At 40.0% G+C, this 25187-nt stretch overlaps 1 protein-coding gene across 1 annotated transcript; it reads left to right on the top strand.

The window, feature by feature from the left end:
• Positions 1-1979: 1979 nt before the first annotated feature.
• PPP1CB (protein phosphatase 1 catalytic subunit beta) lies at positions 1980-24823 on the top strand. The gene is made up of 8 exons (XM_026046225.1): positions 1980-2124; positions 12218-12349; positions 14364-14594; positions 14937-15041; positions 19604-19675; positions 20699-20850; positions 22388-22522; positions 23150-24823. The coding sequence occupies exons 1-8, from the start codon at positions 2073-2075 to the stop codon at positions 23252-23254; spliced, it is 984 nt and encodes a 327-aa protein (XP_025902010.1). The 5' UTR covers positions 1980-2072; the 3' UTR covers positions 23255-24823.
• The last annotated feature ends 364 nt before the right edge of the window (positions 24824-25187 follow it).

Genomic DNA, 25187 nt, shown 5'->3' with positions numbered 1-25187 from the left:
TTCAGATGTGATGCAGTAAAATTRAGATGTTGGCACAGGATCTAGGAAGCAAAATGTACGGTGTTTCTCCAACCCTAGTGCAGCGTGTTCTGTTCCACAGCATCTCTGCTTATTAAATTATTTTGATATTGTGATATGCCACTGAACTCTTTCTGGAACATGCTGACATGCCTAGTAAAAACAATTATTATGGGATTATATTTTGCTCAACGTATCTCAAAGTTTAATATCTTCCAGAGTTCTTGGAGACAATGTAATTGTATCTCTATGACATAGTGAGATTATTGCATATTCCTGTTTTGTTGTCAATACAAAATGTTCTATGACTACATAATACTGTTATGTCTGAGTTTCATGTTATGTTGGTTTAAAATAACTTCCTCGGTGCTTTGGTTATGTGAAATGAAATCTGGACAATTCTTAAAAACCCAAGAGGGACTGCATTTCTATTAAATTTGGCAGCAATAAAATAGCCAATATAAAGAATAAAATCTGAATAGTTACTTTCCCTAATTTGAAAAAAAAAAAAAAAAACATTATTTACATTTTCACTACTGTCAAAAACTGAAAAATAAAGAAATATATGCTTTCAGCAGATGAGTCAGAATTATGTTCATATGTATTGCCTACAAATAGGAATACAACTCTTTTTTTGTTGTTGTTTTTTCCCTCAGAGGTTCTTCTTCCTCCAGTGTGCCCGGTGAAACTTATTATCACTACTTATATATTTCCAAAGAGTGTTCGTCTACCAGACTATCCAGCCACCTAGTATCACCTATCATCTAATCACTGCCTCACCTTGTCCTAATTACTTGCATTTTGCTCATACACATTTTTTCCTAATCATGAGGTAAAAAGCTGGGTTTTGCAATGGCCTAAGGTGAAAGGGTTCTGCTGGCTTAAGAAAAACAACCGCAACAAAACCAACAAAATTCAGTGCACAGAGATGCTTCTAAATCAGTATCCGTAAGTCAGCACATAAAGCAACGCCCTGATTATTCCGGAACAGCTGATTTTTCCGGAACAGCTGATTTTTCCGGAACAGTGGCAGAAGGGGTGACGAGCTGTGTTTTACCCTATGTATGGGTTTACATGTACAGATGTGTGCCGGTCTGGTGGCCCAGTCCACAAGCAGCTCTCAGCAGCTGCTCCTGGATGAACCTTTCTGGTCATCTCGGCACAGATCTGCCGACAGGAGCACTAACGCGCTCTCCAGCACTCTTCTTTGAAAAAAGTTACAGAAACCATTCAGAAATGTCCTTTTAGGAGGGGAAACAAGAAGTAGTTTTTGCAGTTGTAGCCAGGATGCAACCTCAGTTGTGTTAGCTGGGCGATTCTCCCTGAGAGCCGCCTCCAGCAGGGCTACAAGGCGCACACCTTGCCGTTCCAGTTCGGAGGGACTTTATTTTGACTTAACAAACCGCAAGCTTTCGCAGGCGCTGGCTGGGCAGCAGCAGGGCTGACACACAGCCCGCGTGCCGCCTGCCAGGACCCATTTCTTGTCTTTTTTTTTCTTTTTTTCGCCCTGCCACCCCGTAACCAATGCCAGGAGGGCACAACGGCTCCCGCTGCCGCCTGAGGCGGAGGGGCAGCCCCGGGGAGCAGCGGGCCCGGCCGCGCGGCCGCTTCGCTCGCGCCCGCCTCACACCGCCATGACAAACCCCACCGTTGCCAGGAGACGCGCGGGCGCCAAGCGCGCGCAGCACGGGCGGGGCCCGCCCGGCGCATGCGCGCTGCCCGCCCGCCCGCCTCGGGGCGCAGTCCCGGCCTGGGGGCCGCGCAGGAGCCCGTGTCGCCCCGCAAGGCTGGGCAGCCGGAGCGCGNCCCCCCGCCCCATTTCGCGCGCACGGAGGCGGCGCGGCGCTGAGGGCTGCGGGGCGGGAGGAGCCGCGCGGCCCCCGGGGAGCGCAGCGCAGCGGAGCGAGGGGAGGAAGGGAGTGAGGGAGCGAGCGAGCGAGCGAGCCGCCCACCGCCCTCCCGCGCCGCGGCCGCCGCCCGCGCGCCCCGCTGCTCCTCCTCCTCCTCCGCGCAGCGGCCGCTCTGCGCCCGGCGCCGAGGCTGGTGGCCACAAAATGGCGGACGGGGAGCTGAACGTGGACAGCCTCATCACCCGCCTGCTCGAAGGTGCGTGAGCGCGGCCGCGCCGCCGCCCTGCCCGCCTCGCCTCGCCTCGCCGCGGCGCCGCGCGCGGAGCCGCGTGGTGTTTGTCGTCTGCTTGCTTGTCAGAGGGGGCCTGCGTGCGCTCAGCACGGACCCTGCCCTTCAGGTGCGGAGGCGCTGCCCCCTCCGCCGCCTTCGGAGGGGCTGGGGGCCTTCCCAGCGTTTCCCCATCCTGGACGGTGCCCGGGATAGGCGTCGCGGGCCCCTCTCGCGCTCGTTTCCCGCTCCGCGCTCGGCGGGGCCCGCCGCGCCGGCGGTGCTGGCCCGCCCGCCCGCTGCCCCGGGGCGCCGGGGTCCCCTGGGGGCGCCGGGGTCCCCTGGGGGCGCCGGGGTCCCCTGGCAGGAGGCGCTCGGGAAGTCATGTATGGAGCGTGCGCCGTTCTGGGATAGCAGGGGGTGGGAAAAAGTCTGAATGTCTTGTTTAACGGAGTTACTGCAGTGGTTTTGTGCGTTTTTATTAGGTAATCACTTTAAAAAAAAAAAAAATGAAACTGCCGGTTAATCTAAATAATGGAAGTCCATACGTTAGAAACGCACGAGGCTCTGGCCCGTCGCGCKCGTGTGCGCCCTGGGAAAGGTCTGCAGCGTTGGGGGAGGCGAGGGCACCCCGCGGCTGCCCTGTCTGCCCGCGGCGGTAAATCTCACCTTTGCTGCACCTCAAAACCCAGCTTGGTAACCAAGGCAGTTTCTCGAGACGAACCWCCTAGTAACGTAGTAAAGACTCACTTCCTGATACGTTTTTTTGGTAGGCTTTCAAAATGTGTGTGTGTGTCGTTTTGTAAAGAGATAGGCTTGAAAGATCTTTGAAGGGTGCTCTTCCCTCTCTTTTTCTTTGCTCATCTGGGTAGTTACTTAACTAGGGGTTGCTTTGAGAATAAGTGGTTCCGTGGTGTTTTGCTGTGCAACTTGTTTTACTGTTCTGCTTCCAGTTACTGTAGAAGCTACCCTGCTTATCCATTTCTTTTTTTAAAGACTTTTGAAATACTTRTTCCTTGCTTTTTATAGGCAGCAATACAAAGTATTTATATCTAATACTTTTGATTTGTGGTTGGGTATCTTGAATCRGAGCAACATAATCTGCAGTTTTTATTCTGTAGTACATTAATCTTTAAAGACATGTATGTGAAACATCTGAATTGTCTTTCTTTTAATTTTGTGTCTCTTAGTCTCTTTCTCTAAGCAAAGACTAGGAAGATTCTTAAGGAAAACAGGACCTGTTTTTCCCCTGCTTGTCACCTATTCAGCRGTAGGAGTGCCTCTTACAACATCATCCCTCAGAAAGGGGATGGATTCTCCTAGGTTGTATTTGAAAAGCCGGTGAAAGAGCACATGCATTCTCCATGAATTTGTTTTGCTTACACTAAACACATTTGTTTCCTGTTCTGCTGGTGTGTTGCAGCTTATGCCGCGGTTCAGGTATTAGCCTTCACAGTGCAGCCTTTTGTAGCTCTGGTGTTTGTGCTTTTTGCTTAGCTGACTTGTTCTGGTAAAGTGAGTAGAAACTGCTCCTGTCRGTGAGTGCGTGGCCCTCCCCCAGCAGCCTGGAAAAATTTCCATCAACCCTTACTCTGGAGCAATTAATTAGCTTAAAATAAGCGTTCTTTTTCTTTTTTTGGCTGCATTTCCTCCACTTCAGCTCTGACTTAAATGCTGAGGAATTGTGGATTTTGAACTTGTGGATTTTGAAAAGTGCAGATTAAAATACTCGAAAGGCATTTTAGTGAAATGTTGGGATGTGATATGTATTTAGTCCTTCTGGCAGTGTTAAAARTGTCTTCAAACAGCAGTCTCCAATTGTCTCAGTTGTTGCTGCTTGTAAATGTTAATGTGTAGCAATACGTATTGAAAGCCATAGCAACAGGAAACTTCCCTACTGCCCTTGAGTTGCTGTTTGGGGACACCTGTTTGTAGGCTGTGACACTGTCACAGCCGTGACTGGGCTGTCATGAGCCCTTGCTCCTCCTCTAATTGGTTTGCTCTAACTGTTTTTACCCTTGCTGCTCAAGACCACTTGGAATTCAGGTTATGTGACACACTGACTTGCCTTTTGATTGGGATTGCCTACTTGGATCATCTTACCCTATGTGTGTCTCTGCGTGCATAACACTTTTCCTTTTTTATCTACTTATCAGTATAAGGAGGCCTGTAGCCAAGAGCCTCTTTGGGGAAACCCTCACTGGAAACACTCCCCCAACCCTCAGTTCTTGTGGATGCACAGTTACTTTAAATGTGCTCTTGCATTAAAAGAGATTGTTTGAATGCTAGAAGCCGTAGTGTAATAAGTGACGTAATTCACATTAACTTTTAATTTCTATGTTCTTACGTAAACAGCATTAAATTTTTTCTTCATTACATGAGCGATTAACTTAGAAATAAGAACTTGTTTGGAATTTACTTTCTTTTGTAATGTAAATGGTTACAAGATATTGGTACCCTATAAGTAACTTCTAGCTGGAGAAAATAGAACTGAGTAGAGTATGCGTAAAATCTGAACGTAACAGTGCTTTGTCATTTTTTTCCTGTCTCTAGACTTCCCATTCTTGCTTCTTTATTGGAAGATATGGATGCTTGACTCAACTTGGTGATACCTTTTTTGCCGATAGTAAGATTTCATTTGATACAGGAATCACTCATACATGAATCACAAAGATGTAGGGGACATAGAAATGCAGAATTCCCTAAGCGTAGCTAAAATACTTATAGCCTGGTGTGACTACACAAGCTGCTAAGATGGATTACTGTTAAGACTCTTCCTTTTGAACATATGCAGAATTCTAAGTAGTGTGTCAGCTTTGGTTGTATTACCTTTTACAAAAATATTATTTGCTCTTTTTTAGCTTCATTCTGTGTCCTCTTTTCTAGTCAAACTTTTTTCCTACCTTTTCAGCTATGCCATCTGGTGGATAGATCTTCCCAGTCCATCCTAGCTGTGGACAGCACAGGAATATACGTAATGCAGTATCAAGACAACAGATGTGAAATAGGTGAGGGGTTTGCCTYAGCAAGGCACACTGAGTCTGCTGAGTGAAACTCCAATTTCAGCTTGCTTAAGGTTTGGTAATGTGGGGGAATGGCCTGTGTCTCTCCACAACATGCAGGAATACGTTTCCCCTCTCTTGCACAGAATACTCTTCATGGACTTGCTGTTTGCCTGCTGTAAAGGTCTTCTAAAATTTCTGAGTATCAGGCAGCTCACTAGGACTTGCMTTTTCAGCAATATAGGTGCATCTGTTCTGGTAAACGCTAAGGAAATTACTGTATGGAAGAGGATATACTGGGGAAACACTCATATGTAGCCTTAAATACAAGCTGCATTTCTGTGATGAGTCTACTTATGTACCCATGCAAAACAAACTCACCTTGTCTAGAGAAGAATCATTGCTTGCCTAGGTCTAGCTAAACCTACTTAAAATTAACAGCTTGAATTCAATTGATGGGCCTTGTTTTCTAACTTATCTAAAGCTAAGTAGTTTTCAGTGGGGCTAGAATGGCTGCTCGTAGCGATAATCCAAAGAAAGTTGGATCCACAAAGGAAGTTGGGAAACCCTTAACGTGTAGAGGAATTGCCAGACTTTTGCCAAATGTAGCAAAAGGTATATTTTTTATGCTTGCCTTAATAGCTTTCTTTAAAAACTTCAGTACATTCTGGTTTCAGAGAATTAGATTCAGATAAAAACTGAAGTAAGAATAATTCTAAAATGAAGAGTGAAGTTGAATTTGAAATGTTAATGGAATTATTTTCCATATTTTTTCATTTTCCTTATTTTTTCTGCTATCCGGCTACTGGGCTAATATATTATGATTGATGAATTTGTTTCTTATTTTGTTAGTGTCTTAAAAATGGCAACCTACCTAGCCAGGCTGGTGRACTGCTATAATACAGTAGTAAAGCATGGAGTTGCAGGCTTCAGAGTGGATATTGAAATGGGAGGAGATATACTTCAATACTCCGTTGCAGGATAGTTTAAAAATAAAATAAAAAAAAATGAGAGAAGCAAAGATTGTCACCTGCTTTACTGTGGAATCACTGGCTTACCTACTACTAAAAAAATAAACAGCAATTAAAAAGAAGATTCTGAAAAGAGATGTACACTTGCGGGATTTTGAATCTTCTATTTTAGAGAAAAGAATTAGTAGTTGCTGAGAGGACAGATGCCGTATTAAACAGAAGAGATGTTAAAATGTCATTTGCTTCTCAGTTTGCACAGTGCTGCACAGATTGACCCGTTGGTTCATCCTTGGCTTTAGAAATGCGGGACGAATCAGATAGCTGGCTGGAAAGGTTCTTCCAGGAGCCAAGCGCCCAGTGCCACACAATGTATGCTGCTTTTCCTTTGTTTTCTCCACTGATTTTCCCTCTTTGAAACCTATAAGTTTCAGTAACTGTTTCATTTGGATATTGTGCAGCACATAAAGAACATTTTTGACTTACTTTTGTTTTCTTGCTCAGAGTACAGCTAAATCATAGTGTAAAAGAAAGCACTGCTTATATTTGACATAAGCAAGATGCATGTTAAATTTTTTGATAGTTGTAAAGAAGTACTTGTCAGTGGCCATTACAGATGTATGTGTTAAACACATACTGACTTTCTTCAGCTAAATTTGAGCATTGCAAAATTCGACAGTCCAGCCTGCTGTATTTGGCTATTGTYCAGTGAGGGCAGATGCTGTAAGCCATGAACAGTGTATGGAAGAGTCTAAATGTAACTAGAGTCCAGAGTACTTCTAGTGTGATGTGTATGTCTTGCTCATAATTTTAACATAGGAATAACCCTGCTTATTGACTTCTTGTACTTTTGTATGATTTGTATTGAAAGTGTARGGTGGATCATCTTAGTTTCACGGTACCAATTTATGGACTTTTGGGGCAATTTAATACCAGACTTGGTACAAAACTTTTGTACATGTATATTCAACATAACAAGCATATTAGTTGTCTTCAGTGGGTAAGAATTGAAGAGATGCAAAGAACCCCTTTTTTTGTGTGTGTGTATTACAGCTTTTAACTTTTATTCTTGTTACTTTGCAGGAGCTCTGAAGTAACTTTGCAGTTTTGCAGTTTACCATTCCCTTTCTCCAGTGTTAGGAATTTTGTTAGCGATGCATTAGAGGAAAAGGAAATGAAACTTCGAGAAAGAAGCCAAAATTCTAGGTTTTTTGTTCAGTTTCCTACTGTATTGAGCAAAGCTCTTTAGGGGGTTATTAACTAATGTTTCTTTTTATGTTATTGTTTGATAGTGTGATGTATGAGAGCCATCTTAAGGTAAACTTTGTTTTGTCTCTTCTGAAACTCCAAAAATTGGCATTGCTGGCTTAGCTCTTAGTATTTCCCTGTAAAATAGGGAGAGTGGTTACTTGTGGATGACAGATGTACAACTTTAAACACAGAAAATATTTTTTGAAATAGAAGCTTTGCATTCTAAATGGAGAATGCTCCTTAAACCCTGAGTTCCTAACTTCAGAACTGGATTGTGAAAGCACCTCAAATGTTTAAGATGCTGAAGGCTGATTTTGTCAGAACGTATTTCCAAAACTCAAAATATAAAAAGGATTTTTCCACAGCATAGGTAATGCCACATCTGCTTTCCAAATAACATTCAGTTCCTACTATTGAGAAGCTTATTCATATCAAGTGTTGTAGTTAATAGTCAATTGTTAAAAATTGCAGGGACTGTTATGGGAAGGGGGCATGCTTGCAGGCATGGAATTTTGTCCTGTTCTCTTCACATGCTTACCTCACATTCACTGTGAATGTGTTTTGCAGCTTGGGAAGCTGTCTACATTTTTTGTGACTTCATGCTAGAAATAAGAATAATGCCCTAATATAGTGCCTGCAAATGTACGTGTGAAGAAAAAAGATTTGGAGAAAGAAAGGCTGCTCCTCAGCAATAGTGATGACCCAAAATATTTGAGACTTCAGAAGGATTTTAATGTTATGCTAAGGCTRCCTATGTTTTGCCCAGTAAATGGGATATAAGTGTGATATTGGAGAACATGGAATAAATGCTTAGGTCAGCTGTGCCTGCCCTAGTTGATGTAGTAATTGAAGTTACTTCTATTAGTGATGCCACAAAATAAGAGGCTTAGTTGCTTAGCAGGAGATGTGACAGAAATAGTTTGACAGCATAGTTAAATACATGTTTTCTTCCAGTTCGTGAAATTATGGCAAAAGGAGTAATGTTCACAGAACTTTGAACAGCCAATTCCTGACTACTTAGTATTTTTCTTCCTCTCCAGGATTGCCTTACATAATCTATTGCCTCATGTTGTGAATTTAGAAGGATAAAAATCTGGTTTTTGTGAGTGTTTTTCATTCCTACTATTGTGCAGGTTGGTGTTTACTCATCGCCTGTAGTAGATGCAATAGGRTTGCTATCAGAGGTCATGAAGTTGCTGAGACTATTTTAATATCGATTAGAACAGTTTTTGGATTAATCTAGGAACTACTGTCCTAAAATAATACCCTGACAGTGCAGTGTATATAGTTACTTTTAAATCTCTTTATTCCCTGCTGTGTCACTATTTTAAGCTTCCTGCAGCAGAGATTTGTTCTGGCATAGCTCTGCACACGTGGGATGGTGTTACAATAGGAGCCGCTGTCCTTACCCAAGACCTTTGTGTAGAACAGAGCTTGTTTACAACATCTGTATCTGGGACATGGGAATTATATGAGAATTAATTTATTTGCGATGCTGAGATGCTTTTCCTGCCCTGGCTAAGCAATAACTGCTAGAAAWAAATGGTTTGTCTGAAATTCTTGCGAGTTTCAGTTTTTATAGTGCTTGCAGCTTTTACTTGTATACCTTAAGAACAGATAGATATAGCAAACCATTGCAAATAAACCCAAGAAATATTAATTATACTTGTTTGCTTTTTATAACTTCTTAAATCTGTTCTTGAGGATTAGGCTTTTGAAAGAAAAGCAGATATGGTGAGGAATACTCTCTTGCTGTTCTTAAAATACCCAGCTGCATCAAGAAAACTCCAAAAAAGCCAGTTGTAGTGCAGGCTGGTGAAAGATGGGTTTATTCTTGCCTGTGTACTTCTAGCCATGGCTATGGCACAGCTATTTCAGATGATTAGCRCACCAGCCTTTCAGTCTATTTGAAAGTGAATCCAGTTAAGTATTGAAGCTTCTGTGGACGTGATGGTTTCTCTTTGTTCAATATGTAGTAGTACCATTAGTGATGGTTGTGGGGGGTGAATTTCTTTTCTCTTCATCATTGGTGTTTCGCTTTGAAATTAGTTTTAGAAACCTCTCTTACCTAGAGAATCCAAAGTGTTGTAATGAGTTGTTGATCTACCTGTTCTGAGTTTGCAATGTGGTGTAAGAGGAAAGTACCTGTACACRGAGTTGGTGCAGCAACTACGACAGTAACTGAATTTCAAGGCATAAGCTGCATCTTCCTTCACTGCGTTTTCTAGTGTAGAAATCCAGCAGTGCTCAAAGCCTTTCATCCTTTGCTCCTAAAACAATTGTCCAAAACTTAAAGTTCCTTTTGATCATAACTGAAGACTTCCACTATAGGAAATATTGTTTGGATCTAAGTGTTGTTTGGAGCTCTTGTTGAACTGCTGTCTCTGGGTTTAGGCTCTGTGCTTGTTCTGGTACTGTTTATGTTAACTTTTTTTTGTATATGGTGGACTTTACTAGATTTGAATTCCAGAAACAATATGGATGCAGGATGTGTTCAAATCCGTAGTRAAGTTCTTGGTTATAAGCTACATAAACAGCTTAAACTAGCAAAGTATTGTGCCAGTAATTAAATATGGAATACATTTTCATTGCTTATTGAAACGAGTTAAAAGAATTTTKAGCAGAAAAATGTGATTGAAAAACTAAGTGTGTACAGGAAGCCTCTTCAACATGACCTTGATGTTACAAGCATCTCCCAGCTATGGGTTTAAAGTATAACTTACCAGCTTCAATGGCTATCTCTTTCTTGAAACAGTTATTTATACCACGTTCTTTCAGGTGGGARGTCTGGAATACAGTGACTGTGCCTGGCATAATGAAGCTGTGATCTAGGAATGGGTTGTCTATAAAAGCTTGAAAAAGTGGGACCTGGAGTCCCCAAATTGGATAAAATCTTATGCAAAGCWGTTGAGCCTGAAATTCTTCACTGGTGATGCTGCTGGGGCTGAAGACATATCTGAGTGCATCATCTAGCAGATGTTTGAGATATTACACAGAGACCTGTAGGCATTTGTTCTCCAGCCTSTTTGGTTGAGGTTAATGTTTGGCCTTGTATTTTTGTAATGTTAGCCAAAATGCTAACGTGTTGACAGAAAGAGTTACTAAATAGATGTGTTTTTAAAATAGAGCTAAAATTAATTCGCAAAAGAAAGATGATTTATCCATGTGGTAAATACCASATGTGGTATTCTTTGCTCTGCCACTTCAAAAAGGCCTTGGTTCTGTGGGATTGTAGTGAGCTAAGTATCTCCTTTGTGTAGCCTCCCTGCAGATAGTCTGGTCTGCCTGCTCCTGTGGCACTTGCTGCCTGTTCTGGGATCTAGTTGCAAAACTTTTCTGCATTTCTCTCTTCTGTTCCTGTGACTTCTTCCTAATCTTTCTTCTCAAAACAATTCTAAACGAGGCATGTTAGACCTTGCTGGTTGTTAGAGCGTTGTTGAAATGGTCAGATGAGCAGTTACATTGGGAACATGTGATGATAACCAGAGCAGAGCCTTTTGAGCTTAATGCCTTTTTGAGCCTAATGCCTAGGTCACCTCGTGCTGTAGTCCATGGGGAAGTTGCTTCATCTCTCATCATCTCCTTTTTGAAAGCTATTGTTAATGCTACAGATTTCCTCTAAAAAGGATCTTGAGCTGTTAAGGAGCTAAGCCGAAATAAAAAAAGTGRGGTGGAGATTACATTCATTTCATGAATTTTTTTTTTCTTTTTCCTCACAGATTTAATTAGTTAAGGTTACAAGTTAATCTTCTATTTTGCAGTGAAGGGAGAAGTAGGGAGTCCAGGAACTTGTCTTAGCTGCTAACTAACTTGTGCTGGTTTATCATTAACTCTGTCATATTGGACTTCTACAGGTACAGCTAATTTTTTTGCCAGGTGATTTTTTATGTGTTTAGTTTAGAAATCCCTTGCATTTGGGGCTGCTGCACATTCATATACCTTCTCATGTATTTATTGCCATAGTTTAGTGCTGAGTGTCTAAGCAGATGGTAGAACAGGTTGTTTGCCTGTTATAGACACTGATAAGTTCTGGTTTATTAGTTTGAACTGGGAAGACTGATTTATGCTGAGTTGTTAGACTGAACTGGATCAACCAAAGTGCGATCACATTTGTTCTTTCACAGCTTCATGTACACATGAAAGCCTCTAACAGAGGAATTATATAGATATTTGTGGAAAGGAGCAGCTGCAGACACACTTGCAAATGTTGGATGGATGCTGGTTGGAGTGCGATGGCATCTGAAGGCTTTCAAAACTTAGAATGCTAAATATAGATCTGAGTACCTGATTTGTGGTTTTAGGAATTGAGTTTAGCACTARTTATAATGCCTTTGGATGTAAAGGTTGCAATAACACTAGATCTATTATATAATGGAAAATTTCATCAACTTTGAAATCAGCTTTTTTTTAATGTGAAGCTCCTAATATGGGCAGTTTCCTCTGCTAGGATGCAAGCCTCTCTGCCTTTTTATTGTCTTTAAGCCCGCAGAGTTCAATATGATTAGCTAAAGATGYGCTTTTTGTAGCGGAAAAGTGTTTTCAGGTTTTGTATTCTCAAGATTTTGTTATAAATAGCAATGTGACTGCTGATTTCAAACASTTGAAGTTGCTGTTTTTACAAATATAGACTAAAGCAAAGCTCAGACTGTTTTCTTCTGAGGAACTGATTTAGCAGGACTGCACATAAACCTTTAAGCACTGATTACCGCTGCATCAGAGTAATTCTGATATGCCTAATTCTGCAAGATTTGGTACATATGTTGGAGTGTGTTGCTGACATTTTATCAAATGCAGAAGCTGTGCACTTGTGTGTTGCAGTGTATCTATGTGATAGTTAACTGTGAATACATCTCGTTTCAGTACGAGGATGTCGTCCCGGGAAGATTGTTCAAATGACAGAAGCAGAAGTTCGGGGCTTGTGCATAAAGTCACGGGAAATCTTTCTTAGCCAGCCTATTCTCTTGGAACTAGAGGCGCCTCTGAAAATCTGTGGTACGTAAACTTTATTTGTCTGTGTGTGTGYGTTATGGTCTTTTTAATTTAATTGGGTGGTTTTGGGTATGAAGGAAAAGGTCAATGAAGATTTGGGGAAYAGGAGAATGACTTTGATACCAGGTTAGTGATTGAGGTCGCTGCAGTATCAATGTAATCTTCAACTTGGGTTTGGTAACGTCAAGAAGAGATGTGATGCATTTTTGATGCTTTCAGCAGTGTTTTGGACCAAGTGCTGTTGGCAATAAGAGTTGCCTGTGCTCTCTTCTAGAGAGAATTTCACAGCCGAACTCTTGTAGTCCCTAGGGACCTCTTGCAAGGGCAGTTATTCTTGCTTCAGATCATTTTAGAAGTTCACATCAATTAATTTTTTAAAAAAAGATTCAATGCTTTTAGTCTTATAACTAAAAAAGGATGTGAACTCCAAATTAGTATTACTTACTATGTAAAGTGCCTTAAAGTTTATAGAGAATTGACAGACTTATTGCTATCAAATATAGGTAAATCTAAACTCTTACTTGTTCCGTACTACTTTTGAAGAGATGTTATAAAGCTTAAGGCATACTGTTAATCAGTGTGCAAGCTTGTTGAAAGCGTGAGTTTTGAAATACTGATATTGAAATACTCTGAATTATTAACAGCAGATGCATTTGTAGAAAGCAGACAGTTTAAGTTAAAGAAAGCTAACTTTCACCATCTTAGAACTGAAACAGTCTTTAAATTTGCTGGTATCAGTGTGCCCAAAGATAGCTTAGGTTCTTGGCCTCCTTCTGGCAGACCTGATGTAGCAATGTTTTCACATTGAGAAGATACTACCAGTTAAACTAATGGCAAAGTCATTTTATGTGACTAATTGCTTGGTGAGGTGTGGAGGAAAAAAAATTAAAGAGCTTCTTTAATCAGTGAAGCCAAAGGTAGAAATCCAGTTTTATCACTTTTTGTGTTTGTGCTACATTGAAAAAATGCTATAATAGTGTCTTCCTACTCCTCGATAAAGAAAAATAGATGTGCTTTGTACATATGTATACAGAGTGGAACACTTCGTATATAAAATAATCTACAGGATACAGCATGTATTGTAGGTGTTTTGGRTAGTCTTTTTGCACTCAGTCATTTTGTAAAGAATCCTTCAGGCAGCAGGCATACGTAGCATTATTGTACAAGCTAAAGTACCCTTAGTATCCTCTTTGGCCTTACACGTAGCTCACAGATGGTTACTTTGGGTTAGTCTTGTATGATTTGCTCTGCTGTCATAGTTGCTACCCAGAGCTCTTTTTAATGGAAAGCCTGCTTAGTTTGAAAGATGGCAGTGTGATGAGTGGTAGCAGGTGAATCTGCTCGGGAAGCATTGCGAAATTCACATGGAGTAATATGAATAGCAGCTATTTTTCCTAAGATCTGCTTGCAGGATTGAATAACTTGTAAGGAAACACTAACCTTCTAGTCTCTGTACTGTGTTTGTATAAATAATTACTTCCAAGGAGGAGTTATCCTAAATGTAGGGGGGATGGAAATCATAGTGCTGCAATGTTACGGGAGGACAAGCAGCTGACCTTTCAAGTAAGCATTCCCAGCCAGCACAATGTTCAGCTGCTCTGTCTGAGTTCCTTACTGATCTGCTTTGCAGTAAGTAGTGTGTCTTAACTTTTTATTATAATACATTGGTTTCCTGGCCATGTAATTGCTCAGTTACAGATTGTCTCTCTACTCTTGTTTTAATCTGAACAGTTAGGACTTTTTTAGAAAGCTTCAGCTCAGTTGGAACTTCTGTAGCTTTTAGTGTTCAGAGTGTTTTCATAACTGACATAGCAGTTCTGCAAAGATTAAGTTATTTCCTTTTAGTGAAGTGTGCTTCAGTTTTGAATTGCTAATGTGACTGTCACCYATTAGATGCCTGTTGTCCATCTGTTTTTAAAGGAAATGTTAACACTTTTCTTAAAATGCCAAGTAATGAAAAGTAGATTAATGTTTTGGTTTGTTACACTAATCCTTGGTAACCACTTTCTTTACTCAGGTGACATTCATGGTCAATATACAGACTTACTTCGATTATTTGAATATGGAGGATTCCCACCAGAAGCTAATTACCTTTTCCTTGGAGATTATGTGGACAGAGGCAAACAGTCTCTGGAAACAATTTGCCTACTACTGGCATATAAAATCAAGTACCCAGAAAACTTCTTTCTCTTAAGAGGGAATCATGAATGTGCTAGCATCAATCGGATCTATGGATTCTATGATGAATGTAAGCAAAACTTACTTGTTTGGAATTACTTTGGCTTAGTAATGCAATAATGTGTTTTCAAAGCATTTCTGGACATGACTCCTATGCTGCAAGGATTTAAGTGTTCTGTGGACTCACTTTTGAAACATTCTAAAAACACCTCAAAATCAGGTTAAAGTCGCTCTAAAGTATTGCTGTTTGTACTTTAATTGTCCTTGAAATCATGTCACAGAAGATAGAAACCTGAGTGCATTTCAGAGAAATAAAGCTTGATCTGAATGTGATCTGTGCTGTGGGTGGATTATTTAAAAAAAAAAAAAATTACAACTTGTTTTTGTACCTAATGTCAAACTATTCTCCTAGGCAAGCGGAGATTTAATATTAAGCTCTGGAAGACCTTCACGGACTGTTTTAACTGTCTGCCTATTGCAGCCATTGTAGATGAGAAGATCTTCTGCTGCCATGGAGGTAAGCTTGATAAGTGCTCTTAAAGGCTGTATCTGAGTTACTCTGGGAGTTAATATTATATCCAATGCAGTGTGAGCATACATAGCTGATATTTAGCAGGAGATATTTATCCAGATATCTATAAAGGTCACTGTTATGCCTTGAACTTYCTTATGCATGTAGAAGCAGGCAGGTGCCCTGTGATATATATGCCCTCTATGCCAGAAGAGCATATGCATCTATACATATTTCCTTTTCTATATCCCTTTCTAAGGATGTTGAATGCTAGAGTTGTCATTCAATGCAGGTCCAGCCTATATCCACCAGTGCCATCCTAGGTAATGTTAGGATTCCTGGCAGTSAAGTCAAAGAATAGATTTGGGACTGCTTGGCAAAGGTTGTAGGCTTGGCCCCTTAGTGGTTTTTGTAAGAAGCTGATGATAGGTATGTCTGAGGCCACCTGGCTTCCTGCTGGACAGAACAGGTTGTTAACATTAGATCAGCTCTGCTGTGGCTGAGTGTGTCTGACTCTGGATGACCTTCACAGATGGAGGTCTGCAGTCTCTGGTCAACCTGTGCTGCACTGCTCTTGGGGTGACAGAGATGTTTAGATCTGCCAGAGCTTTTTGTGACTCTTCTACATAATGGAAGTTACTCAGGAGCCTTCCTTTGTAGAAGGGACTACCTGTGCTTTTCCAGGTAGTGATGCTCACAGGCTCTTCAGGACCTTGCAGAGCCCTGTCATATGAATTGCAAATTTCTTTTATAGTAGAAGTCACAGCCATCCTGTTTCTGCAGCTGCAGTAGTTGCAGCTGCCTTTGCAGCTATTCCCATTCTGAAGTAGCCTGTTGCCTCACGCTGAGCTACCCTGAGGTGTTGCATCGGGTATCTCTGCATTGGCTCTAAGAGATGCTTGGAGGTCTGTGGAAACGAGCGCTCTTCCTGGTCTCAACAGCTCCATTTGGAGTTGATTTTTGCCCAGTGGCAGTATTGATGGCTCTCATTTTGTCTTGGCTGTTTTCGAGCATTTTTAAACAATCTCTGCCTATGCAGTAAAACTCTTTCTGACTTTTGCATCTTGTATTGAGAGCTTCTACCTTCAGTGCTTACTAATGTAGCCGATGCACAAGGCTGGTAGCAGCCTCTGAAGTCTCTCTCTTGTCAACATGACTGCAGTGACAAATAGTTGAGTCGGCGCCAGTCTAAGCAGCATTGGCATCATGGGGAAATGCTTGTTTTCTCACAGGGTATCCCTTGAGCTCATTCGGTCTATGTGGGTGTCTTTAGTTCTGGTACCTGCCATAAAAGCTAGATTTCAGAATTCTAAGAATGTAAAATAAGAAAGCTTTTCCATAAGGATACAAAAATTATCACTGGCTGAAAYAATATGAGTTTTTGTTTCTCCTAAAGTTGGCTTAATGGAACTATTCTTTTACTTCTTCATACAGCCCCTTGTTTTCCAAAGAAAATAGAGGATGAATGATAAAATATTGGGTTGTWTCAGCAAACAAACATTAGGAGGTGAGAGTCAAAGCATCAAAGATGTTTTATAGGGGGAGTGAGTAGATTACTGTGATTTGAAACAAAGCCAGTTCCCTGCGCGTGTGGACTTAAAACCTGAGGTAGCAGCAAGAAGCCTAGAAGGCACAGATGTAATGAGAGGTTAATTCCTCYCCTTTATTAAGGTTTGAAAACTTTTTTATTCATAATATGCTTTAAGGGTCACTACATGAAAAGTAGAACTTAATTCCKTATGGAATGTTATTTGTCCCTGAAAGTTGCAAAGCTTTCAGCTGTAAATGCTATTGCTRAAACTGACTTGCAACAGTGAAATAAACTGGAAAGTTCACAGAATGTGCTCTGCACTCTTCATGGGAAATGAAAACTGGATGTTCAGCACACTAGATAAGCTTTACCCTTTTTTCCCTGTGATCTCCAACACTATCCAAACTGCATTCCAGACTCCCTGGAGTCACGGACTACAGTGTGTTTTTCATGGTGTTACTACGGTAGTAAGCACTGAGGCAGCAACACAAACCGTACAGCTCTGCTGGAGGTTCAAGCCAGCTTAGAGAAATAAGGTAGGTGCCTTTTTACTGTGTTGCGCATTTTTGCATAGTTTATCTTAAAAATATTGTCCTCTGGGATATATAATAAAACTTTGCAAAACCACGTAACAAAGTAAACAAAAGGCACCTAACCTACCCCATTAGAGTACCTGCAGCAGCTAAAATTCTGCTTCATTTTTTTTCTGGGATGTTTTTTATCCCCCGAAGTCAAGTCAAGCCTCTGTTGCCTATTCCGTCTCTATTGTTGAAGCTGTTGAAAGGATCTGTCACTGTACTCTTCGTGCTCTCATCTCCCTGCCAGGTCTTTTTCCTGTTTTAATGCATAGTTCAGTATTTTGGCCTTTTTTTGAGGCTGTCTTTTCAGCTTATTTCTGATTCTGCCCTTCATCTTGCATCATGCAATTTGTTCTATAACCATTTCTGACTTCTTTTTGCTTTATTTTGTATTTTCTACAATGAAGTTTCTTTGAGATCAAGGCATCTTTCCTTTTATCCATGACAGCACACTGTACCTCTGATCCTTACAACTTGCTGTGATTACTGTCATATTTTTGCAAATTTAGCTTGTGTTGTGTCATGTTGATGAAACACATTGGTCTGCTCACTGTAAATTTAAGTTCTGAGATGAGTCAGGTTAATTTAGTAGAATACTAGATAAATGTAGCAATTGCAAGTGCTTGGATTCTTTTTTGTGACATTACTGACGTGAAAAGTATGCTGGGATCTTGTGTGGAGGGGAAGTGTCTGCTTGATATTCCTGTGGAGTGTCTAAAGAGACCTGAGGAGCTTCTGACATTAATATATGTCATTCCTATTTTTACCAATTCTGTCTGACCAGAGTGTGGTTTAGATGTAGGGCCTGAATTTGAGCCTTACAGTAGTAAGGACAGCTCGCTTCCCCTCTTCTTGGGGAAGAGGGGCTTTGAAGATACAGAAAGATAGGTCTACAAACATGGCAGGTAACTTTCGTGAAGGGGTTAGTATTTTTAAAGCTGTGAAAATAGGATAGCAGGATATGTAGTAGTAGGAAACAGCAGTTACAAATCCTGCTATAAGACAGAGATGTGTGTGTTTGCAGTAGTGTGCTTTTCTTCATGTTCTGGATGTAACTGAAGTGCTGTGAGCTGTTGTCTGAGGAGGTCACAATTTGTGGTGTTGGGGTTGCCCATTCCTCTATCTCCAGCTGTGGTGGAAGATCCTACTCCAGCASTGGAGCAGGATCCAGGAGCATGCATGTGATCCACCTGCAAGTGGGGCAGGTTTGAGGAAGAATAAGTGATAGGTTGGTCAAAGTTCAAGCTGATTACTAATAATACTGGCATATATACTATTAATGAGTTGAACCAAAACCCCCCTGATACGGTATCTGATGTTTTAATAGTGAATACTACATTAAATATCTAATCTCTACCATACTTTRCAACCTTAACTCAAGGTGATGAGATTGGGTTTAGCAGACTGATCAGAATACACGGTTTTTATAACAAAGACCTCTTTAAGGTTTCAGACTGTTTTTTAATACTTGAAGATCTTAGGAACAGTGCCTCTGATGCATGTGATAAAGAGCACATACTTTGTCACTGTCCAAACTAGGATGTTAGATTAAAAAATTCTACAGTGACTCCTTTCCAGAGGCAGGTTTGATTGTCATGTTTAAATTTCTGGACTGAATAACTTAAATATGATTTGCTAATGTGGAGTGTGCTCTCTAATACAGCYTAGTACTTGGAGTTCTCTTTTTAAATTCGCTGCCTTCTTAAATGATGTGGGCGAAGATAACCTAATTTTGTATTTGATAGTGTGCTAGTGACCTTTAGTTAAGGTTGTATAAAGATGCTGGAGTCACTAGTAGACTCTTCATGTCCAAATACCTTAAGTAAAAGATGTTCTGGAATATGTCTGAATTGTTCTAAGCCTCTGACAGTTTGGTTTTAAATCTATGTTACTATGGGAAAAACTCTGCATAAAGCTATYTCAGATAAAGTTGTATTTGAGTAATCAAACTATGCTGCTTAGTGAGCTGAGTCATGGTAGTGGACCATCTTTGTACTCCAGATCTACTGCAAGTGCCAAGTTGAATTTTAAATCAAAACATTTGCTGCAGCACAAGTGGAATGCAGCACACATTGAAATGCAACAATGCGACTTGTGCTTGCAGTCATAAATCTCAGACTATGTTAACATGTGGTGTTTGAGTTGGTGGCTTTTTTTCCTGTGCAGTCAGCTAATTTTYTAGGAACTAAAGATTAAAAAAAGGCCATATTTTAAGTTATATTTTCATAATATTTTAAGAACAGACAACCATGTGGCTAAAAGATAGTATGAAAAAGAGCCTTAGTGGTTTTGCTTGGTATTGTATCCCTTTGTGTTCAGGAACATTTAATTCCCATTTGTTTACATTCTAGTAGGAGCAATGAATGCTGTATTACTTTTAAATTCTAATTGTGTATTCACTGGAGCCCTTTTTACAAGTAAAGTATGGAGATAAGTTGCTTCTTTCCTTGTATTTATAGGACTGTCTCCAGATCTCCAATCCATGGAGCAGATCCGGAGAATTATGAGACCCACAGATGTTCCAGACACAGGTGAATAGCATGGAATTTACTCTAAATGGTCCTTAAAGATGAGCAAGAAACAGATGCCATTTGTGTCAAGGCAATTAAGCCTTTACTTAAGCGTTCTCTGTTGGCAATGAGATGTTCCCTGTTTCTCCCCCTCGCTTCTGCTYGGGGCTTTGGTCTTGTACCTCAGACTCAGTTATCTGAGTTTGTTGCCTATRTTCTTGCTTGTCAATATGGATCATTCAAACGTGCCTTGAAGCAGCTCATTCTTTTCCTGGCCTTGGTTAGGTAAATCTAAACCTCTTACACTATCAAAGAACTTACTTGTTACAAGCAGATTGCTGTGCTGTTTTCTTCAGGCATGATGTTGTATGGCAGAGAAACTGTTGCAACTTTAATCGCAAATTTAAAAGTTCTTTTATTTTGTTGTATTTTTATGGACTTTGGAAGCCATTTGMTCAAGTCCAGCTTTGTATTCTAACATAAACTACTTCTAGTAACTTTTTAATATTTACATTATGTGAAGCCAAGGCGTGGATTTTTGTTTTGGTGAGCATTTCTATTTGCTCTTCAGGAAATTGTAACTTCCTCTTATGTATTAGCTGGTATCAACTGTTTTGATACACTRAAGGTCAACCTGAACCACCATTGCGGTGGTGGACATGACATATTTGAAATTTTATGTGACATCATTTCATTTTGCTTGCATAAATGGAATATGTTTGTCAATTTTTGTTAAAGTTCATAAAGCAGGTTTTTAAACTCAACTGATAGTTGTGCATAGACTAAGCATTCCAAGTATCACTTCAAGATGTCATGCTTGTCTCTGATTTCTTTCATAAGATGTTATCACTTGTGAGGAAATATTCCTGTGTTCTCTAGGCTGATGCAGACTGCACCTTATCTGAGTCATAGTTGAAATATTGCTCAACTTGGTGCCAAGGCTCATTTGCTAAAGGAGAGCTGGTCTGGTAATTATATAGGGATCTTTGATAACTCTGTTATAGGATGACACTTTCTAAGAGTAGCATCTTGTATTTTTTCAAGGTTTGCTGTGTGACCTGCTGTGGTCGGACCCAGACAAAGATGTGCAAGGTTGGGGTGAAAATGATCGTGGCGTCTCCTTCACTTTCGGTGCTGATGTGGTCAGCAAATTTCTGAATCGCCATGATCTTGATTTGATCTGTCGAGCTCACCAGGTGTGAATTACTGCTGTTGCTTCCCAAAACCCCTGTTTCTAGGCTTTCTACCTTTTCATTGGTATTGCTCATGATACATTTAGTATTTATGTTTTGCTTAAGGAAAAAAAAAAAACTATTTGTAAAGGGACTCCAAAGCCTTGTCGTAGTGTGATTTCTTTCTGTTGACACTTATTGAATTACTTAATATCAGTGAAGTAAAATATTAACACTAGATTACCATCTGACCTACTTTTTTTTTCCTTCTTTAATATATACCCCTTTTACTTTGTTAGACTACCGTATATGTGAAAAATAGGAGTGAAATATCAAGATTGTGACATGATAACTTAAAGTCAAGATTTAAACTGAGGTTTCAGAGTCCTGTTTCAATATTTGATGGTTTTGACTTAAATTCTGTGCTTGCCTTCCTGCAAATATTGGATGCTTTTAAAATGTTTTTACAAACAAGTYGGTGCAAAAAAATCTTTTCCTATTTCTACATTTGGTTCAATTACCTAGAGTATCTGGCACAGACTTGTTTGACTTACTGAAATGTGCAGAAAAGATTACCTCTGGCGTGAACAGAATCTAGGCAAACAAAAATGTGTATTTAAAGTTTTTATGAAGTTTTAAGCAGGTCTCCTAGCTAGGTGAACATAAGGTTTCAATTTCCTGTACAGCATTTCATTATGTAGGCAGTTYTTGAAGCTCTGGGTTGCTGTGAAACAAAAATGTTTTCTCATGTGTTATTGTTTGGCCTGGGCGCTTTTTCAGAATCTTCAACTTTTCACCTTGCCTCTTACTGCCTTGAATATTAGACAGTGTTAGTCAATGTGTGGAATGGATGTTAAGCTTTCTAAACWGCTACCAGTATTCATGCAATCACCTTACTCCTTTATAAGAGAAGTTGACATCTTCTAGATAACGTAGTCACTAGATTCAAGCAGTTGTACACAGCAGTTGTACACTGCTTTTGCTATATTATAATATGAGGGGAAGGAGACTTATTGTGAACTGGCACATCCTTCCACACTCACTAGTTTAGGAGCTAAACTGTTCTTAGAAATTGTGGTACAATCACTTTGCTTGTAGAGCATCAGAATTGGAGGGGGGAAGTTCTTACCCTTCATAGGATGGGCTGATTAGCACCAAACTGCAAGTGAAAATTGTTAGTTGTGCTAAAGCAGGTAGCTGCCAACACACAATGTCTGGATAATACTTCAGACTTACCTGAATTTTCTATACAGGCCGKGAAATGCTGGGAATAGTCAGATTAGCAGTATGTAATTAGATTTAGTGTGAAAGAGTTGAACTGTCGAACTGATGCATCTTTAACATTAGAAATGTCACGGATTAAGCTGTTTAATTTGGCATTCAGCATCCAGATAGACAAAATGGCTGAGCCACTCTTTTCTGCAAGTCAAAACATTAAATACCTTTTTAATGCGTCCTTGTCATCCCTTTAATATAAGCCCTATTTGCTCTAGGACTGTCCTTTTTGACAAAATCGATCTTTTTGTTGCTCGAGTCCTACTGATTTCTCTGGTGTTGACAGGTGGTTGAAGATGGATATGAATTCTTTGCTAAACGACAGTTGGTCACCCTATTCTCAGCCCCAAATTATTGTGGAGAGTTTGACAATGCTGGGGGCATGATGAGTGTGGATGAAACGCTGATGTGTTCCTTTCAGGTATGATGTATTTGTTTGTTAAATGTGCACAAAGCTAAAGAATACGTGAACTGGTTTAGTTTACTCGATGTGCTTGTGGCCAGTCTTGGGGTTAAAATACTTGAGCTACAGAAAATGCTGTACAGCAGACTGGTGTCTGAGAGTTTAATATGACTGCCAACCAGCTGTTCTGCAGAGAACCCTGTGTTTTTTGCCATTTTCCAAGCTCCTGAGTACTAAGCTATTCTCTCTATTCAAATCATTAATTCAAACTTTTTAATCAAAAATCTTTCTTGTAGTTCTACCTAGTGGTCAGAATTTGTGATTATTCAGTCTAAGGGCATCCTTCTACTTAAGTTCCTCTGCTCAGATTTCATTCCCTCCTTCACCTTGGACATGATGCTTTCACCCCTTTCTTCCCATTTCCACCCCCTAACATATAGCAGCATAATCGGAAGGGTTTAGAAGTAGCATAACCTGTTGCCTTATCACTCCATGTGCAGCAGGCAGATTAAGAAATCTGTAGAATGGTTGTGTACTCCTCTTCTCCCCTCTTTTTCTGCTGAATGAGACTTCATGTTGGCTTAACAGTATCTGACATATTCTCAGCTGTCACTGACTCAAAAGAACTTCTTTATTTTCCCTAAGATACTGAAACCATCTGAAAAGAAAGCCAAGTACCAGTATGGTGGACTGAATTCTGGGCGCCCAGTCACTCCACCTCGCACAGCTAATCCACCGAAGAAGAGGTGAAGAAAGGAATAACGTAGAAACACCATCAGATCTGTCGAGGACAAAACTCCATATTCCAGTATATAATAAGTGTGCACTGTAAAACCATCCAGCCATTTGACACCCTTTATGATGTCACACGTTTAACTTAAAGAGATGGGTAAAGGATCTTTATTAATTTTTTTCTAGTAGGAAGATGTGCGACACTGTATTGTAACAAGTATAGCTCCAAGTTCTAATATCCAGCATAAAGTAAAAAGTCTAAAAAAAAAAAAAAAAAAAACTATTGCGACTACATATTCACACTTACCACGGTTTTTAAAGTTGACCAACATCCCAGTTAAAACTTGATGTAATAGTTAAACCAGATGAGAGCATGATGTTCCATTTGTGTAATGTGGTCTTATTGTTGCTTGATTGCTTTTACTTTTTTGTAGCTAGAATGATGCGAATATGGTATTTAGTCATATTCCCTGGCGCTCTTTTTGGAATTGAAACAAGGAAGGGGCTTTTTAGAACAGCCAGTTATCTCTTATCCTTCCCCTTGCCCCCGTTCATAATATTGCTGCCCAAATGTGTGCCCCATTGTGATACAAAATTCGTAGTATGGTATTGATTCCAAGGCAAACTAAGTTCAAAATGCCTAGACTGGCCAGCTTGACAGCCAAGAAGTCGAGACAGAAAAACCTATCTTGATGTTTTAATTAAAACTGCCACAGAATGAATTTGTGCACTACACTGTTTTAAATTATCGACATTACACTGTGCTATGGCACTTCATTTAACTGAGTTACGACAAAAATGGTATTGCCTCTTAGTTGGTAACTTGATTATGTGGTACCTTGGCTTTAGGTTTTATTAGCATGAGACACCTTTGGCATGCTTAGCTTCCAGGTAACTCCCTACCTGCGTCAAGATGCATCTTGCATAGTCCACCAGCCATGAAGATCCTTATTTGATAAGCCTCTGGAAGCCGGCATTCTTCTTGTAAGAGGGTGTATTTAAAGGGGTGTTCATCAGTGAACAGTAAGTTAACTGACAAGTGGTGAGCTGATGTTGCTATGTGAATGTCCCACATGATCGTAAGGCTTACGTCACTAAAGACTTATATTCCTTGGGTTTTCATGATCAAATTTCGTATACTATTGTATAGACTTCTGCTTTGTAGTGTACTATAGTAGCAATAATTTCTGTACATGATCAAGAGTTATGCAGTATTTCTTTCCAGTTCTCCCCTTTGTTCAAAGGGTTAACATTGACAAATGGCAAGGTCTGGAGAAAAGGTTTGTGGTAGGATAAATGAAAGGCACAGATTGGTGATGCGTTAGGATGCAATACTTACTAAATATAACTATAAAAGCTTTTATTGAATACTGTCAAATTTGTAAGATTCTTTGGGGGAAGGCTTCAGATTTATACCATTCTAAATGTGCATCAGTAGATGTAAAACTCTTGACTTCAATATTGTCTTTGGAAATGTAAAATTGAGGATTCTAGTAACTTACATTTTATGAACTGGCACATTATATAACGCGAGAGATATATTGATTTCTGACACAGTGAACAAGTTCTTTAAAATGGATTTAAGTCTCTTTTCTAATTCCATTTTGTTTTAAACGCATATTTTAAATGTAGTTTTTTCATTTAGTAAAAGTTGTCTAATTCATTTGAAGTCTGACTGGTTATTTTAACATTTTGTTGCTCAWGTGTGGAGTTCTTGTTTACCAAAAGGCTTGTGTAGAATATGTATCTGCTGTTGACTTTTTTATTGTTGTATGTATGGTTTTGAAAAAGAACTTGATTTACACTTCAGAGGAAAGCACCAGGGTTTAATATATAGTACAAAACAGAAATAGGTTTCTTTTGCTATTGCTCAAAGGTATTTAGTCATGAAATTGATGGCAGTTGTGTAGGTGAAAATAAGTTTATTTTTTGACAAGGTAATGGATGAAGT

Source organism: Nothoprocta perdicaria, unplaced genomic scaffold (assembly GCF_003342845.1).
Source record: "Nothoprocta perdicaria isolate Ctin4 unplaced genomic scaffold, notPer1 scaffold_43, whole genome shotgun sequence".
NCBI lineage: Eukaryota > Metazoa > Chordata > Aves > Tinamiformes > Tinamidae > Nothoprocta > Nothoprocta perdicaria.
The sequence above is the reverse complement of the archived record's forward strand: the minus strand, read 5'-3'. Positions and strand labels throughout refer to the sequence as shown.